Here is an 18,282-nt window from a genome sequence, read left to right as displayed (position 1 = left end):
GTAAATATATTTGATCTATGGTATTTAAGTTTAATATTGCTTGTTACTGTATGACTGTAGACTACTCCAGCAGACTTCCACTCAAGCTAGCTAGCTGTTCCTGTACTTGTTCAATGATTTTGGGGCCAATATCTCTAGCCAGCTAGGTTTATGTACCACCACAGTCTCGTAATGAACCGGAAATATTTCTCTGTTAGCCCTGATGCTAATTTTCTCTATGTTAAATCCCATTCCTTTATGCTAACAACGTTAGCGATCCGAATTGACCTTTTTTGTGATGTGTAAAGTTCAACTAGCAAATACTAGATCAAAAGGTGTAGTTTCCTCTGCCTTCTGTTCTGCTAGCCATTCTGTTGTCATACAAGAATGTAGCTTATAGTTTGATTTAGCATGCTGATTGACTGTTCATTTATTCATCTAGCCTAGTTCTATTCATTTGTCCATGAGTCAAATATTTTTAAAGACTACTCCAATTGTTTAGCTGACTATTTATATCTGTGTGTGTGGCATTGCATTAGTGTTTTACAAGAATAAATACCGTATTTTTCGGAGTATAAGTCGCTCCGGAGTATAAATCGCACCGGCCGAAAATGCATAATAAAGAAGGAAAAAAACACATATAAGTCGCACTGGAGTATAGAGTAAGTCGCATTTTTTGGGGAAATGTATTTGATAAAAGCCAACACCAAGAATAGACATTTGAAAGGCAATTTAAAATAAATGAAGAATAGTGAACAACAGGCTGAATAAGTGTACGTTATATGAGGCATAAATAACCAACTGGTATGTTAACGTAACATATTATGGTAAGAGTCATTCAAATAACATATAGAACATGCTATACGTTTACCAAACAATCTGTCACTCCTAATCGCTAAATCCCATGAAATCTTATACGTCTAGTCTCTTACGTCAATGAGCTAAATAATATTATTTGATATTTTACGCTAATGTGTTCATCATTTCACACATAAGTCGCTCCTGAATATAAGTCGGCCAAACTATGAAAAAAAACTGCGACTTATAGTCCGCAAAATACGGTAAACACAAACAGAATAATGCCACGTACACCATCTGATGTGTGGAGACATTTCACCCCCACCAATGTAGGCGGAAAGGCTGTGTACATTTGCAAATACTGTGCAAAGAGCTACGTCAAAAAATGCCACAAATGTTGATGTTGATAGTCCAACACATTCTGACTGGTATACACAAGCTATGGAGATGATATCAGTAGAAAAAAATGAATTTTTTTTTTATATAATAATGAGTCATATATTGGAATATGGGATCCATTATTTAAATTTGTTTTAACTATTAAATGAGCCAAAAATATGAGTTATTCTATCTTTGTGGAAAATATTGGACACAATGTGTTGTCAAGTTTATGAGATACGATGCAAGTGTGACAACTGTGACACTATTGTTCTTTTTTTTTTATTAATGTCTGTAATGATAATGTCAATGAGGGATTTTTAATCACTGCTATGTTGAAATTGTTACCAATATTGATAATGTTGTTGATAATATTCATTTTTGTTTCACTACTTTTAGATTGTTCTGTGTCATGTTTGTGTCTCCTCTCAATTGCTCTGTTTATTGCAGTTCTGAATGTTGCTGGGTCGGGTTTGGTTTTGGACTGCATTGTTATGGTATTGCTGTGTATTGTTTTGTTGGATTGAAAAGAATAAAAAATGCCACAAGGATGCAGTAGCACAGAGACAAGTGCCCAATAATATATCATTATTGTAATTCCCCATTCATTCCCATATATTCCCATTAATTCCCATGGACGGAGTCCAACTTTGAATAATTAAAAAAATTGTCATTATTTCCAAACTTCCCGAGCTTAACTTACCGTGGTAGATTTCCGGAAAGTTTTCCGGAAATTTCCCGGAAACTTTCCACCCCTTTGCAACCCTATTCCCGACATTTACAAAGCAATTAGCTACCGGCTGCCACCTACTGATATGGAGTAGTATTGAACGGTTACTCCGCCGAGCTCCAGACAGCACATTTGCGGATTATAATTACTGGTTTGCAAAAAATATTTTGAACCCAATTAGGTTATCATATTGAAACTCATTTGTATACTCTAGCCCAGGGGTCACCAACGCGGTGCCCGCGGGCACCAGGTCGCCCGTAAGGACCAGATGAGTAGCCCGCCGGCCTGTTCTAAAAATAGCAGCACTTACCAGTGAGCTGCCTCTATTTTTTAAATTTTATTTATTTACTAGCAAGCTGGTCTCGCTTTGCCCGACATTTTTAATTCTAAGAAAGACAAAACTCAAATAGAATTTGAAAATCCAAGAAAATATTTTAAAGACTTGGTCTTCACTTGCTTAAATAAATTCTTTTTTTTTTTTTACTTTGCTTTTTATAACTTTCAGAAAGACAATTTTAGAGAAAAAATACAACCTTAAAAATGATTTTAGGATTTTTAAACACATATACCTTTTTACCTTTTAAATTCCTTCCTCTTCTTTCCTGGCAAATTTAAATCAATGTTCAAGTAAATTTATTTTTTTTATTGTAAAGAATAATAAATACATTTTAATTTGTTTTTTCGACGAAGAATATTTGTGAAATATTTCTTCAAACTTATTATGATTAAAATTCAAAAAAATTATTCTGGCAAATCTAGAAAATCTGTAGAATCAAATTTATATCTTATTTCAAAGTCTTTTGAATTTCTTTTAAAATTTTTGTTCTGGAAAATATAGAAGAAATAATGATTTGTCTTTGTTAGAAATATAGCTTGGTCCAATTTGTTATATATTCTAACAAAGTGTAGATTGGATTTTAACCTATTTAAAACATGTCATCAAAATTCAAAAATTAATCTTAATCAGGAAAAATTACTAATGATGTTCAATAAATTATTTTATTAATTTTTTCAAAAAGATTCGAATTAGCTAGTTTTTCTCTTCTTTTTTTCGGTTGAATTTTGAATTTTAAAGAGTCGAAATTGAAGATAAACTATGTTTCAAAATTTAATTGTCATTTTTTTCGTGTTTTCTCCTCTTTTAAACCGTTCAATTAAGTGTAAATATCATTAATTATTAATAATAACATAGAGTTAAAAGGTAAATTGAGCAAATTGGCTATTTCTGGCAATTTATTTAAGTGTGTATCAAACTGGTAGCCCTTCGCATTAATCACTACCCAAGAAGTAGCTCTTGGTTTCAAAAATGTTGGGTGACCCCTGCTCTAGCCTTTAAATAGACCCCTTTTTACACCAGTTGATCTGCCGTTTCTTTTATTTTCTCCTCTGCCCCCCTCTCCCTCTCACCCACATATGCGGTCCTCTCCAAGGTTTCTCTTAGTCATTCACATCAACGTCCCACCGGGTTGTGAGTTTTTCCTTGCCCTTATGTGGGCTCTGTACCGCGGATGTCGTTGTGGCTTGTGCAGCCCTTTGAGACACTTGTGATTTAGGACTATATAAATAAACATTGAGGTGAAGTGACATCATCTCCCACGGCACACCAGACAATATCTCACAGTGGTTGAAAAACACTGGCCTATAGAAGTGCTAATGCAACATGTAAGGATCCACAGGGCTGTGCTTTAAGTCCAAATATTTCTCATGTGAAGTCAATTCCACATTGTAACTACTTACACTTTCCTCAGTCGTATCGCCGTCTGGATCGTTTCCCTCAGTCTTATTGGCGTTTGGATCAGTGGGGGTCCTTTTCTTACACAATCCTGGTCATTTAACAAACAATATATTTGTTTATGAAGGAAATCAAACACAAAAAAAGGTCACGCGTTTGTACAATACTCACGTTTCCTGGCAACGACACAGCATAAAACCACAACAATGAACACGGTAGCTGCAAGTGTTGCACCAAGATGACGTCTCGCTGAACATAAAGAGAAGACACACTGTATTGACAAAAGTATTTGGCCACCTGCCTTGACTCAGATATGAACTTGAAGTGCCATCTATATAAATAGGACTATATAACCCATAGAGTTCAATATGACGTGGGTCCACCTTTTTGCAGCTATTACAGCGTCAACTCTTCTGGGAAGGCTGTCCACAAGGTGGCGGAGTGTGTTTATAGGAATTGTCCACCGTTCTTCCAAAAGCGCATTAGTGAGGTCACACACTGATGTTGGTGGAGAAGGCCTGGCTCTCTCCGTTCGAATTCATCTCAAAGGTGTTCTATCAAGTTCGGGTTAGGACTCTGTGCAGGCCAGTCAAGTTCATCCACACCAGACTCTGTCATCCATGTCTTTATGGACCTTGCTTTGTGCTCTGGTGCACAGTCATGTTGGAAGAGGAAGGGGCCCGCTCCAAACTGTTCCCACAAGGTTGGGAGTAGGGATGTCCGATAACGGCTTTTTGCCGATATCCGATATTCCGATATTGTCCAACTCTTAATTACTGATACCGATATCAACCGATACCGATATATACAGTCGTGGAATTAACACATTATTATGCCTAATTTGGACAACCAGGTATGGTGAAAATAAGGTCCTTTTTAAAAAAAATTATAAAATAAAATAAGATAAATAAATTCAAAAATATTTTCTTGAATAAAAAAGAAAGTAAAACAATATAAAAACAGTTACATAGAAACTAGTAATTAATGAAAATGAGTAAAATTAACTGTTAAAGGTTGGTACTATTAGTGGACCAGCATGTGTGCTTACGGACTGTATCCCTTGCAGACTGTATTGATATATATTGATATATAATGTAGGAAGCAGAATATTAATAACAGAAAGAAACAACCCTTTTGTGTGAATGGGGGAGGGAGGTTTTTTGGGTTGGTGTACTAATTGTGAGTGTATCTTCTGTTTTTTATGTTGAATTAATTAAAAAATTAAAAAATAAAAACTATTAAAAAAAAATTAAAAAACCATACCGATAATAAAAAAAACTAAAATTTCCGATATTTAATTTTAAAGCATTTATCAGCCGATATTATCGGACATCTCTAGTTGGGAGCATGGAATTGTCCAAAAATGTTTTGGTATCCTGGAGCATTCAAAGTTCCTTTCACTGGAACTAAGTGGCCAAGCCCAACTCCTGAAAAAACAACCCCACACCATAATTCCTCCTCCACCAAATTTCACACTCCGCAAAATGCAGTCGGAAATGTAGCGTTCTCCTGGCAACCTCCAAACCCAGACTGGTCCATCAGGTTGCCAGATGGAAAAGCGTGATTCATCAGTCCAGAGAAGGCGTCTCCACTGCTCTCGAGTCCAGTGGCGGCACACTTTACACCACCGCATCCCGCGCTTTGCATTGGACTTGGTGACGTATGGCTTAGATGCAGCTGCTCGGCCATGGAAACCCATTCCGTGAAGCTCTCTGCGTACTGTATGTGGGCTAATTGGAAGGTCCCATGAGCTCTGTAGCAACTGACTGTGCAGAAAGTCTTTGCACTATGCTGACCTCTCTGTCAGTTTACCTGGCCTACCACTTGGTGGCTGAGTTGCTGTTGTTCCCAAACTCTTCACTTTTCTTATAATAATGCCGACTTTGGAATATTTAGCAGCGAGGGAATTTTGCGACTGGATTTGTTCCACGCTTGAAATCACTGAGCTCCGAAGAGTGGCCCATTCTTTCACAATTGTTCGTAGAAACAGTCTCCATGCCTAAGTGCTTGACTTTATACACCTGTGGCCGGGCCGAGTGATTAGGACACCTGAGTCTCATCATTTGGATGGGTGGCCAAATACTTTTGGCAATGTAGTGTATGACAGAAAGGCAAATTCATCATAGAACTTGATCAGATCACAAAGCATCAAACATTACTGTCAGAAAAATGGTATGTAAATTATCAAAAAACTTTCCGTTCTCTAAGTTCCCAATGAACAGACAAGAGGTTGTCTTTGTTCCACCAAGTGAAAGGCTTGGAAAATTCCATTGTGTACGATGGGAGGAGACGGGAGGGGTTTATCTATTGCAGGGGTCAGCAACCTTTTTGAAAGCAAGAGCTACTTCTTGGGTAGTGATTAATGCGAAGGGCTACCAGTTTGATACACACTTAGATAAATTGCCAGAAATAGCCAATTTGCTCAATTTACCTTTAACTCTATGTTATTATTAATAATTAATGATATTTACACTTAATTGAACGGTTTAAAAGAGGAGAAAACACGAAAAAAATGACAATTAAATTTTGAAACATAGTTTATCTTCAATTTCGACTCTTTAAAATTCAAAATTCAACCGAAAAAATGAAGAGAAAAACTAGCTAATTCGAATCTTTTTGAAAAAATTAAAAAAAAGAATTTATGGAACATCATTAGTAATTTTTCCTGATTATGATTAATTTTAGAATTTTGATGACATGTTTTAAATAGGTTAAAATCCAATCTGCACTTTGTTAAAATATATAACAAATTGGACCAAGCTATATTTCTAACAAAGACAAATCATTATTTCTTCTAGATTTTCCAGAAATTCAAAAGACTTTGAAATAAGATTTAAATTTGATTCTACAGATTTTCTAGATTTGCCAGAATATTTTTTTTGAATTTTAATAATAATAAGTTTGAAGAAATATTCCACAAATATTCTTTGTCGAAAAAACAGAAGCTAAAATGAAGAATTAAATTAAAATTAATTTATTATTCTTTACAATAGAAAAAATAAATGTACTTGAACATTGATTTAAATTGTCAGGAAAGAAGAGGAAGGAATTAAAAAGGTAAAAGTGTTTAAAAATCCTAAAATCATTTTTAAGGTTGTATTTTTTCTCTAAAATTGTCTTTCTGAAAGTTATAAGAAGCAAAGTAAAAAAATTAATGAATTTATTTAAACAAGTGAAGACCAAGTCTTTAAAATATTTCCTTGGATTTTCAAATTCTGTTTGAGTTTTGTCTCTCTTAGAATTAAAAATGTCGAGCAAAGCGAGACCAGCTTGCTAGTAAATAAATACAATTTAAAAAATAGAGGCAGCTCACTGGTAAGTGCTGCTATTTGAGCTATTTTTAGAACAGGCCAGCGGGCTACTCATCTGGTCCTTACGGGCTACCTGGTGCCCGCGGGCACCGCGTTGGTGACCCCTGATCTATTGTGATCCAAGATTTGCCCAAGCTCGATCCCGGACCAGCCCAAACCCGAGGCATCTTTTTCTTTTGTGTTAATGTGACCAAAAACAATGCTTGTTTACATACCCCCCATTCCTTTAGAAACAGCTGTTGTTATGTAAACAGGGAATATCCAAATAAAAAGAGGTGGCGTACAATCTTTCGCCAGAGCGTGGGTGACACTGTGAGAGGTTACGGGTCGACACGTTTCTCCTCAATTGAGCCAAATTGAATTCTGTCTCTGTTTGATACTTTGCTTCTTGTCTTGCTTAATAGATGTCATCAGTGTTTGAACCTGACAATTACCTTCCGATATGTCATTACAAACGGTGTCGTGGGCGGCCGCGCAGGCCACTTTGACGCTTTTCGCACCGCACCTGCACCCAAAACATGACGAAAATGATAAATACATGAAAAATATGGATACAATTTAATGATGAGGAGCAAAACTTACTCTCTGCAAGGGTGGCAGAGTTTACAGCCTTGATCGCTGAGACTGGTGCAATAGTGACGCGCTTTACACCGGCACTTGGTGTCGCTGGCTCGGGTGCAGGCGGTGTCCACCTCCAGGTAGGCTACACAGGGAGAAACACAACCCCAATACCGTTACATCTCATACTGATGGAATATGGAAAAAAATACTCTGAGATTTTTGTCAGTTTGTTGCCAAAAAATCCTTTGCATTCAATGAAGGGGATTAATGATTAGCGGCGCTAACTGATACACTAGCAATTGGCGGCAGCAATTAGCGGCGCTAACTAATACACTAGCAATTGGCGGCAGCGATTAGCGACGCCAGCTCGCGATCAACACGCTAATATTATTCTCTAAGAAATGAGCAGTCCACGGGTTACCGAAGTGCAGTTATTAAAATGGTAATATTTTAAAAAATGGATAGATGTTAATAGTCCAACTCATATCGACTGGTATACACACATAATAAATATTGAAGGGACAAGCGGTAGAAAATGGATGGATGGATACATACATACTAAATATTGAGTGGTATACACACATAATAAATATTGACTGGTATACACACATAATAAAAATTGACTGGTATACACACATTATAGATATTGACTGTTATACACACATTATAAATATTGAATGATACACATAAATATTGACTGGTATACACACATAATAAATATTGACTGGTATGCCCACATTATAGATATTGACTGTTATACACACATTATAAATATTGACTGGTATACACACAAGAAATATTGACTGGTATACACACACACAAGAAATATTGACTTGTATAGACACATAATAAAAATTGACTGGTATACACACATAATAAATAGACTGGTATACACACATTATAGATATTGACTGTTATACACACATTATAGATATTGACTGTTATACACACATTATAAATATTGACTGGTATACACACAATAAATATTGACTGGTATACACATAAGAAATATTGACTTGTATAGACACAAAATCAATATTGACTGGTATAGACACGTCATAAATATTGACTGGTATAGACACATAATGAAAATTGACTGGTATACACACATAATAAATATTGACTGTTATACACACATTATAAATATTGACTGATACACATAAATATTGACTGGTATACACATAATAAATATTGACTGGTACACCCACATTATAGATATTGACTGTTATACACACATTATAAATATTGACTGGTACACATACATATTGACTGGTATACACACAAGAAATATTGACTGGTATACACACACAAGAAATATTGACTTGTATAGACACAAAATAAATATTGACTGGTATAGACACATAATAAAAATTGACTGGTATACACACATAATAAATAGACTGGTATACACCCATTATAAATATTGACTGTTATACACACATTATAAATATTGACTGATACAAATAAATATTGACTGGTATACACACATTATAAACATTGACTGGTATACACACATTATAGATATTGACTGTTATACACACATTATAAATATTGACTGATACAAATAAATATTGAGTGGTATACACACATTATAGATATTGACTGTTATACACACATTATAAATATCGACTGATACAAATAAATATTGACTGGTATACACACATTATAGATATTGACTGTTATACACACATTATAAATATTGACTGATACAAATAAATATTGACTGGTATACACACATAATAAATATTGACTGGTATGCCCACATTATAGATATTGACTGTTATACACACATTATAAATATTGACTGGTATACACACAAGAAATATTGACTGGTATACACACACACAAGAAATATTGACTTGTATAGACACATAATAAAAATTGACTGGTATACACACATAATAAATAGACTGGTATACACACAATAGATATTGACTGTTATACACACATTATAGATATTGACTGTTATACACACATTATAAATATTGACTGGTATACACACAATAAATATTGACTGGTATACACATAAGAAATATTGACTTGTATAGACACAAAATCAATATTGACTGGTATAGACACGTCATAAATATTGACTGGTATAGACACATAATGAAAATTGACTGGTATACACACATAATAAATATTGACTGTTATACACACATTATAAATATTGACTGATACACATAAATATTGACTGGTATACACATAATAAATATTGACTGGTATACCCACATTATAGATATTGACTGTTATACACACATTATAAATATTGACTGGTACACATACATATTGACTGGTATACACACAAGAAATATTGACTGGTATACACACACAAGAAATATTGACTTGTATGGACACAAAATAAATATTGACTGGTATAGACACATAATAAAAATTGACTGGTATACACACATAATAAATAGACTGGTATACACCCATTATAAATATTGACTGTTATACACACATTATAAATATTGACTGATACAAATAAATATTGACTGGTATACACACATTATAAACATTGACTGGTATACACCCATTATAGATATTGACTGTTATACACACATTATAAATATTGACTGATACAAATAAATATTGACTGGTATACACACATTATAGATATTGACTGTTATACACACATTATAAATATCGACTGATACAAATAAATATTGACTGGTATACACACATTATAGATATTGACTGTTATACACACATTATAAATATTGACTGATACAAATAAATATTGACTGGTATACACACATTATAGATATTGACTGTTATACACACATTATAAATATTGACTGATACAAATAAATATTGACTGGTATACACACATTATAAACATTGACTGGTATACACCCATTATAGATATTGACTGTTATACACACATTATAAATATTGACTGATACAAATAAATATTGACTGGTATACACACATTATAGATATTGACTGTTATACACACATTATAAATATCGACTGATACAAATAAATATTGACTGGTATACACACATTATAGATATTGACTGTTATACACACATTATAAATATTGACTGATACAAATAAATATTGACTGGTATACACACATTATAGATATTGACTGTTATACACACATTATAAATATTGACTGATACAAATAAATATTGACTGGTATACACACATTATAAACATTGACTGGTATACACACATTATAGATATTGACTGTTATACACGCATTATAAAAATGTACTGGTACAAATAAATATTGACTGGTATACACACAAGAAATATTGACTGGTATAGACACATAAAAACTGACTGGTATACACACATAATAAATATTGACTGTTATACACACATTATAAACATTGACTGTTATACACACATTATAAATATTGACTGATACTAGGGGTGTAACGGTACGTGTATTTGTATTGAACCGTTTCGGTACGGGGGTTTGGGTTCGGTTCAGAGGTGTACCGAACGAGTTTCCACACGAACATATTAAGTAGCCGCCAAAGCTAAAGTCTTAACAAGCAAAGTACTATCTATCTATCTATCTATCTAAGCTGCTCCGCTTCTACTGCCTTTGTCTCTGTCAGCACTCCGCAGCACCCAGCATTGTCCCACCCACACAACCATCTGATTGGTTACACACAAAGCGGTAACAGCCAATCAGCAGTGCGTATTCAGAGCGGTAACAGCCAATCAGCAGTGCGTATTCAGAGCGGTAACAGCCAATCAGCAGTGCGTATTCAGAGCGGTAACAGCCAATCAGCAGTGCGTATTCAGAGCGGTAACAGCCAATCAGCAGTGCGTATTCAGAGCGGTAACAGCCAATCAGCAGTGCGTATTCAGAGCGGTAATAGCCAATCAGCAGTGCGTATTCAGAGCGCATGTAGTCAGTGCTCGTCGTGATGAGCATGTAGGTGTTTAGCAGGTAAGCATCAAGCCGCGGACTCTCCCCAAATGATAATAAACACCTCTCAGTCAACTACTAGTAACATCACTATGAGCTTTTGACCTTCTAGAAATATAAACTGCAGCTCAGCTCACTCACAGTCCTGGCTTGAGGTGTAAAAGTAAGACTGGCTTGAGGTGTAAAAGTAAGACTGCAGGACTTCACTGCACTGATTTACGGACTCATTTTGGGGGTTTTTTTCCGATAAAATCTCTTGAAATGAAGTGTTTTCCTCCGAAAAATGCGGTAATGTGGAGAATAAAAGTGCGTACCGTCGGGATGTGAGCAGGACGTGCAGCGCGCACAGGTCTCCTGCTGGTTTGGGCTGCTCCTGAACGTGTTTGGCTCACACACCTCGCACTTTCTGTCAAGGGGACTGGCGGATGTGCAGTGCTCCTTCAGACTCTGACCTGCACGACCACAGAGCAAAATGCTAGAAATATCTATGAAAGACTGGGTCAGGGGTCAGCTGGGATAGGCTCCAGCCTGACTCCGGTGTGTACACGCGAAAGAAAAATGGTTACCAGCAGCACACAAGCAACAGGTGGTTTTGTCATGTAGGTACACGCCATCCGCACACTGGGCTTCTCGCAACACGGGTGAACTTTCACCCTCAAGCCCCGCCCCTCGCCGGTTCCGCCGGACTGCGTCAGTACGGGCGCTGGTGGAGCAAAGTAGTCATTTTATTTCAGACCCAGGCGGGGATCCATATCACAGAAAAAGAAACCATACATTGATGAAAACCCAAATAAAAGAAAAACAAGCAGAAATAAAATAAATAAAATATGTAATAATTCAAGCTGCAAGCAGCGATGGACGGGACCGACTTTGACGGCACATACAATCCAAACTGGAGCAGGAGTTAAAACTCTTTCATCAACTTTTAATCAGAAGGGTTCAATCTCTCTCCTGTGCTAATTTGAAGCCGACACGACAAACGCGCTCAGAGGAGATAATGTTTAAAAAAAAAAGGTGACTGTTTTGACCCAACTTTTGTTTTGAAGGGGGAATTGCAAACTTCCTGTTGATTTTTGCTGGGGGTTGTCAATGAATGAAATGTAGGTCTAAGTGAGACCTACATAGAGGTTTTTGTTTCATGTCTCTACAACATTCCTACTGGAAGTTACAGGCAGTTTTGTCTGTGTTTTCTTCCTAGGAGCAGTTTTGTCTGTGTTTTCTTCCTAGGGGGCGCTAGAGCGCAATTTTGAGTTTTGGGGTTGTTGTTTTTTTATTAGATCGCAACTTTTGCCAGTCCTGATGTGTGTGTCCAGTTTGAGTTTTGAATCATGTTAAGAGGGTCAAATTATAGCTCAAAGAGGCAAATGTGACTGTTTTTACAAAACTTTTGTTTTGAAGGGGGACTTGCCAACTTCCTGTTGATTTTTGCTGATAAATGTCAGTGTGTGAAATCTAGGTCTAAGTGAGACCTACATAGAGGTTTTTGTTTCATGTCTCTACGACATTCCTACCGGAAGTTACAAGCAGTTTTGTCTGTTTTTTCCTAGGGGGCGCTAGAGCGCAATTTTGAGTTTTGGGGTTGTTGTTTTTTTATTAGATCGCAATTTTTGCCAGTCCTGATGTGTGTGTCCAGTTTGAGTTTTGAATCATGTTAAGAGGGTCAAATTATAGCTCAAAGAGGCAAAAGTGACTGTTTTTACAAAACTTTTGTTTTGAAGGGGGACTTGCCAACTTCCTGTTCATTTTTGCTGAAGGATGTCAGTGTGTGAAATCTAGGTCTAAGTGAGACCTACATAGAGGTTTTTGTTTCATGTCTCTACAACATTCCTACCGGAAGTTACAAGTAGTTTTGTCTGTTTTTTCCTAGGGGGCGCTAGAGCGCAATTTTGAGTTTTGGGGTTGTTGTTTTTTTATTAGATCACAATTGTTGCCAGTCCTGATGTGTGTGTCCAGTTTGAGTTTTGAATCATGTTAAGAGGGTCAAATTATAGCTCAAAGAGGCAAAAGTGACTGTTTTTACAAAACTTTTGTTTTGAAGGGGGACTTGCCAACTTCCTGTTGATTTTTGCTGAAGGATGTCAGTGTGTGAAATCTAGGTCTAAGTGAGACCTACATAGAGGTTTTTGTTTCATGTCTCTACGACATTCCTACAGGAAGTTACAAGCAGTTTTGTCTGTTTTTTCCTAGGGGGCGCTAGAGCGCAATTTTGAGTTTTGGGATTTGGTTTTTTTATTAGATCGCAATTTTCCCCAGTCCTGATGTGTGTGTCAAATATGGTGAGTTTTGAAGCATGTTAATGGGGTCAAATTACAGCTCAAAGAGGCGGCGGTATAATAATAATAATAATAATAATAAAACCTTACAATTTCAATAGGGTCCTCTGTCCCAAAGGGACATTGCTGTCCCTAAAAATAAAATCAATAAAAAACACTCCAGGATATTCAATGTCCAGCATACAGTGATTCCACAGACCGGATGAAAATCTGACAGAACTGCGAGTCGGGTTAGTCAGACCATTAATGACATTGTAAAATATAGCAGGGAAACAAATTTAAATATTCGGGTGTTATTTTGGACCCTAAGCTAAAATTTGATGGCCATATTATCAAAATGGCTAAGACCATAAAAATAAATGTAAACTGTTTCAGGCTTATTAGACCGCGTTTATCTGTTCAAGCTGCACACGTTTACATGCGTGCAATGGTTTTATCTAGGGGTGTAACGGTACGTGTATTTCAGGGGTGTCCAAACTTTTTCCACTGAGGGCCGTACACGGAAAAATTTAAGCATGCGGGGGCCATTTTGATATTTTTCATTTTCAAACCTTAACAAAATATATGGATTTTTTTTCTTCTTTAACCTTTAGGGCTCCCGGGGACTATAAAGGGTCTCAGTCATTAAACTGTTAAAAATAAGTCAAATTATTATTATTTTTTTTTATTTAACGCTTACAGTAAATCTCTATATCAACTTGAGGTTGATATAAAGTAAAAACAAAAAAAGGTTTTCTGTCAAAGACAACTTTGTTTTTTATAGTAAAACTTAAATTTTATTTAATATTTTTGAGTAATCACAGTGAAAATTTAAATAAAACCCTACTAAATATATTTGGGATTCAAAAGGTCCCCCACTCATAAAGTGATACATTTTTATTAGGTTTTTTTTAACTTTTAACACTAAAATTACGAGATCAACTTCAGATATATCTGTCCATTTTACGTTTTAACTATTATTTTGTTTGTTTTATGCTCTTTTGTCAAATAAAACTTTGATGTTTTTATATGGCAACCACACAATATATGCAATATTTTTTCCACATAAAACATTTTAAAGTGATATTTTTTAAGTAATAATTCATTATAACATAGATTTTTAGTGTGTTTTTTTTTTATCAATGGCAAAAAAAAAGAAAAAGAAAAGACAAAAGAAAAAAAACAGCAGCTTTGTGTCAACATTGCAACTTTTTCTTGTTAGATTTCACCTCATTCCACTTTTTTTAATGTTTTTTTTAATTTTTGCAATATTATCAATTTTGCAATTTTTGCAGAATGTGTGGCGGGCCGGTAAACAATCAGCTGCGGGCCGCAAATGGCCCCCGGGCCGCACTTTGGACACCCCTGGTGTATTTGTATTGAACCGTTTCGGTACGGGGGTTTCGGTTCGGTTCGGAGGTGTACCGAACGAGTTTCCACACGAACATATTAAGTAGCCGCCTCCGCTTCCTTCTGCCTCTGTTTCCAGTCCAGTCCATAGATCCACTATGGACTGGACTCTCTCACTATTATGTTAGATCCACTATGGACTGGACTCTCTCACTATTATGTTAGATCCACTATGGACTGGACTCTCTCACTATTATGTTAGATCCACTATGGACTGGACTCTCTCACTATTATGTTAGATCCACTATGGACTGGACTCTCACACTATTATGTTAGATCCACTATGGACTGGACTCTCACAATATTATGTTAGATCCACTATGGACTGGACTCTCACTATTATGTTAGATCCACTATGGACTGGACTCTCACACTATTATGTTAGATCCACTATGGACTGGACTCTCACTATTATGTTAGATCCACTATGGACTGGACTCTCACTATTATGTTAGATCCACTATGGACTGGACTCTCACTATTATGTTAGATCCACTATGGACTGGACTCTCACACTATTATGTTAGATCCACTATGGACTGGACTCTCACACTATTATGTTAGATCCACTATGGACTGGACTCTCACACTATTATGTTAGATCCACTATGGACTGGACTCTCACTATTATGTTAGATCCACTATGGACTGGACTCTCACACTATTATGTTAGATCCACTATGGACTGGACTCTCACTATTATGTTAGATCCACTATGGACTGGACTCTCACTATTATGTTAGATCCACTATGGACTGGACTCTCACACTATTATGTTAGATCCACTATGGACTGGACTCTCACTATTATGTTAGATCCACTATGGACTGGACTCTCACTATTATGTTAGATCCACTATGGACTGGACTCTCACACTATTATGTTAGATCCACTATGGACTGGACTCTCACTATTATGTTACATCCACTATGGACTGGACTCTCACTATTATGTTAGATCCACTATGGACTGGACTCTCACTATTATGTTAGATCCACTATGGACTGGACTCTCACACTATTGTTAGCTCCAGTATGGACTGGACTCTCACACTATTATGTTAGATCCACTATGGACTGGACTCTCACACTATTATGTTAGATCCACTATGGACTGGACTCTCACTATTATGTTAGATCCACTATGGACTGGACTCTCACTATTATGTTAGATCCACTATGGACTGGACTCTCACACTATTATGTTAGATCCACTATGGACTGGACTCTCTCACTATTATGTTAGATCCACTATGGACTGGACTCTCACACTATTATGTTAGATCCACTATGGACTGGACTCTCACACTATTATGTTAGATCCACTATGGACTGGACTCTCACTATTATGTTAGATCCACTATGGACTGGACTCTCACACTATTATGTTAGATCCACTATGGACTGGACTCTCTCACTATTATGTTAGATCCACTATGGACTGGACTCTCTCACTATTATGTTAGATCCACTATGGACTGGACTCTCACACTATTATGTTAGATCCACTATGGACTGGACTCTCACTATTATGTTAGATCCACTATGGACTGGACTCTCACACTATTATGTTAGATCCACTATGGACTGGACTCTCACTATTATGTTAGATCCACTATGGACTGGACTCTCACTATTATGTTAGATCCACTATGGACTGGACTCTCACACTATTATGTTAGATCCACTATGGACTGGACTCTCACACTATTATGTTAGATCCACTATGGACTGGACTCTCTCACTATTATGTTAGATCCACTATGGACTGGACTCTCACACTATTATGTTAGATCCACTATGGACTGGACTCTCACACTATTATGTTAGATCCACTATGGACTGGACTCTCACTATTATGTTAGATCCACTATGGACTGGACTCTCACACTATTATGTTAGATCCACTATGGACTGGACTCTCTCACTATTATGTTAGATCCACTATGGACTGGACTCTCTCACTATTATGTTAGATCCACTATGGACTGGACTCTCACACTATTATGTTAGATCCACTATGGACTGGACTCTCACTATTATGTTAGATCCACTATGGACTGGACTCTCACACTATTATGTTAGATCCACTATGGACTGGACTCTCACTATTATGTTAGATCCACTATGGACTGGACTCTCACTATTATGTTAGATCCACTATGGACTGGACTCTCACACTATTATGTTAGATCCACTATGGACTGGACTCTCACACTATTATGTTAGATCCACTATGGACTGGACTCTCACACTATTATGTTAGATCCACTATGGACTGGACTCTCACACTATTATGTTAGATCCACTATGGACTGGACTCTCACACTATTATGTTAGATCCACTATGGACTGGACTCTCTCACTATTATGTTAGATCCACTATGGACTGGACTCTCACAATATTATGCTAGATTGTATCGTATGCATGTTCCAAATAAACTAAAACTGAAACTGAAACGAATTTTTTTTTCCAGCTTTCTACCAAAGCAAAGACAAACAAAGGAGGAAATAAATGAAGTTATAAAAGAGTCACCAGGCTGCGTTAATTCCCACTAAAAGTGCCCCCGTCGACTCGTTACTTCACATCTTAACTTGTCAAGCGTCGAAGAAAAAAAAGTCGGCTTAAGTTAGCGAGCTAACTTTGCTTAGCTGAAGGGGAACATACACGCCCGGGTCGTACAGCGGCAAACACAACTCGTTACATTATTGTGGGCTACTAAAACATGTACTTACAGCGACAGGTGGACGATAATGAGGAAGATAAGCATGGAAAAAGTGGCAAAAAGCGATGAAAGACAGAACTTCATGTTTGACCGGTGGCTGCGTTCGCGCATGCGCACCAATACACTGTGGTTTCCTTTTTACTTGGCGTTGACTCGTGTATTTTTATTCGAAGAAAAATGGTTTTTTTTGTTTTAGTTTTCCCGCTCGTTTTATTTTCCGTACTCTATGTAAAAAAAAATATGCGCTGCAACCACAAAGTTTTCCCGTTAAATATCATATCTGGAATGAAGAGTTTAAGTGGTGTTCTTCAACATGGCCGCTAGAGGGAGACTTAATTCTGTTTTGCCTCAGAGGCCGAACACTCTTGGCCTGTTACTGCCTGAATGAAGAAGATACAACATCGCCACCAAACATTATATGGTACATTCTGATATACAGAATTAATTAAAGATCTCCTATTGATTAAAAACTTACTTTCATTGACCTCGAAGTGAACAAATCTGAATGTAA

At 36.5% G+C, this 18,282-nt stretch overlaps 1 protein-coding gene across 4 annotated transcripts in view; it reads right to left on the bottom strand.

Moving 5' to 3' along the window:
- LOC133657061 (uncharacterized) overlaps positions 1-17,895 on the bottom strand; it is a 67,768-nt gene extending 49,873 nt beyond the window's left edge. For all 4 annotated transcript variants that reach the window (XR_009827219.1, XM_062057959.1, XM_062057960.1 and 1 more), the window contains exons 1-7: positions 17,782-17,895; positions 11,951-12,087; positions 11,699-11,836; positions 7,511-7,631; positions 7,363-7,433; positions 3,789-3,866; positions 3,623-3,708 (exon numbers count right to left, since the gene is read on the bottom strand). Coding sequence is in view for 3 of the 4 variants with exons in the window: in XM_062057959.1 (XP_061913943.1) it covers positions 3,623-3,708; positions 3,789-3,866; positions 7,363-7,433; positions 7,511-7,631; positions 11,699-11,836; positions 11,951-12,087; positions 17,782-17,882 (732 nt within the window). In the remaining variant the exon portion in view is untranslated. The remainder of the gene's footprint in view (positions 1-3,622; positions 3,709-3,788; positions 3,867-7,362; positions 7,434-7,510; positions 7,632-11,698; positions 11,837-11,950; positions 12,088-17,781) is intronic.
- Positions 17,896-18,282: the final 387 nt, after the last annotated feature.

This window comes from Entelurus aequoreus, linkage group LG09 (assembly GCF_033978785.1).
Source record: "Entelurus aequoreus isolate RoL-2023_Sb linkage group LG09, RoL_Eaeq_v1.1, whole genome shotgun sequence".
In the NCBI taxonomy this organism is placed as follows: Eukaryota; Metazoa; Chordata; class Actinopteri; order Syngnathiformes; family Syngnathidae; genus Entelurus; species Entelurus aequoreus.
Note: the sequence above shows the minus strand (reverse complement) of the source record. Positions and strands in the feature narration are given on the sequence as shown.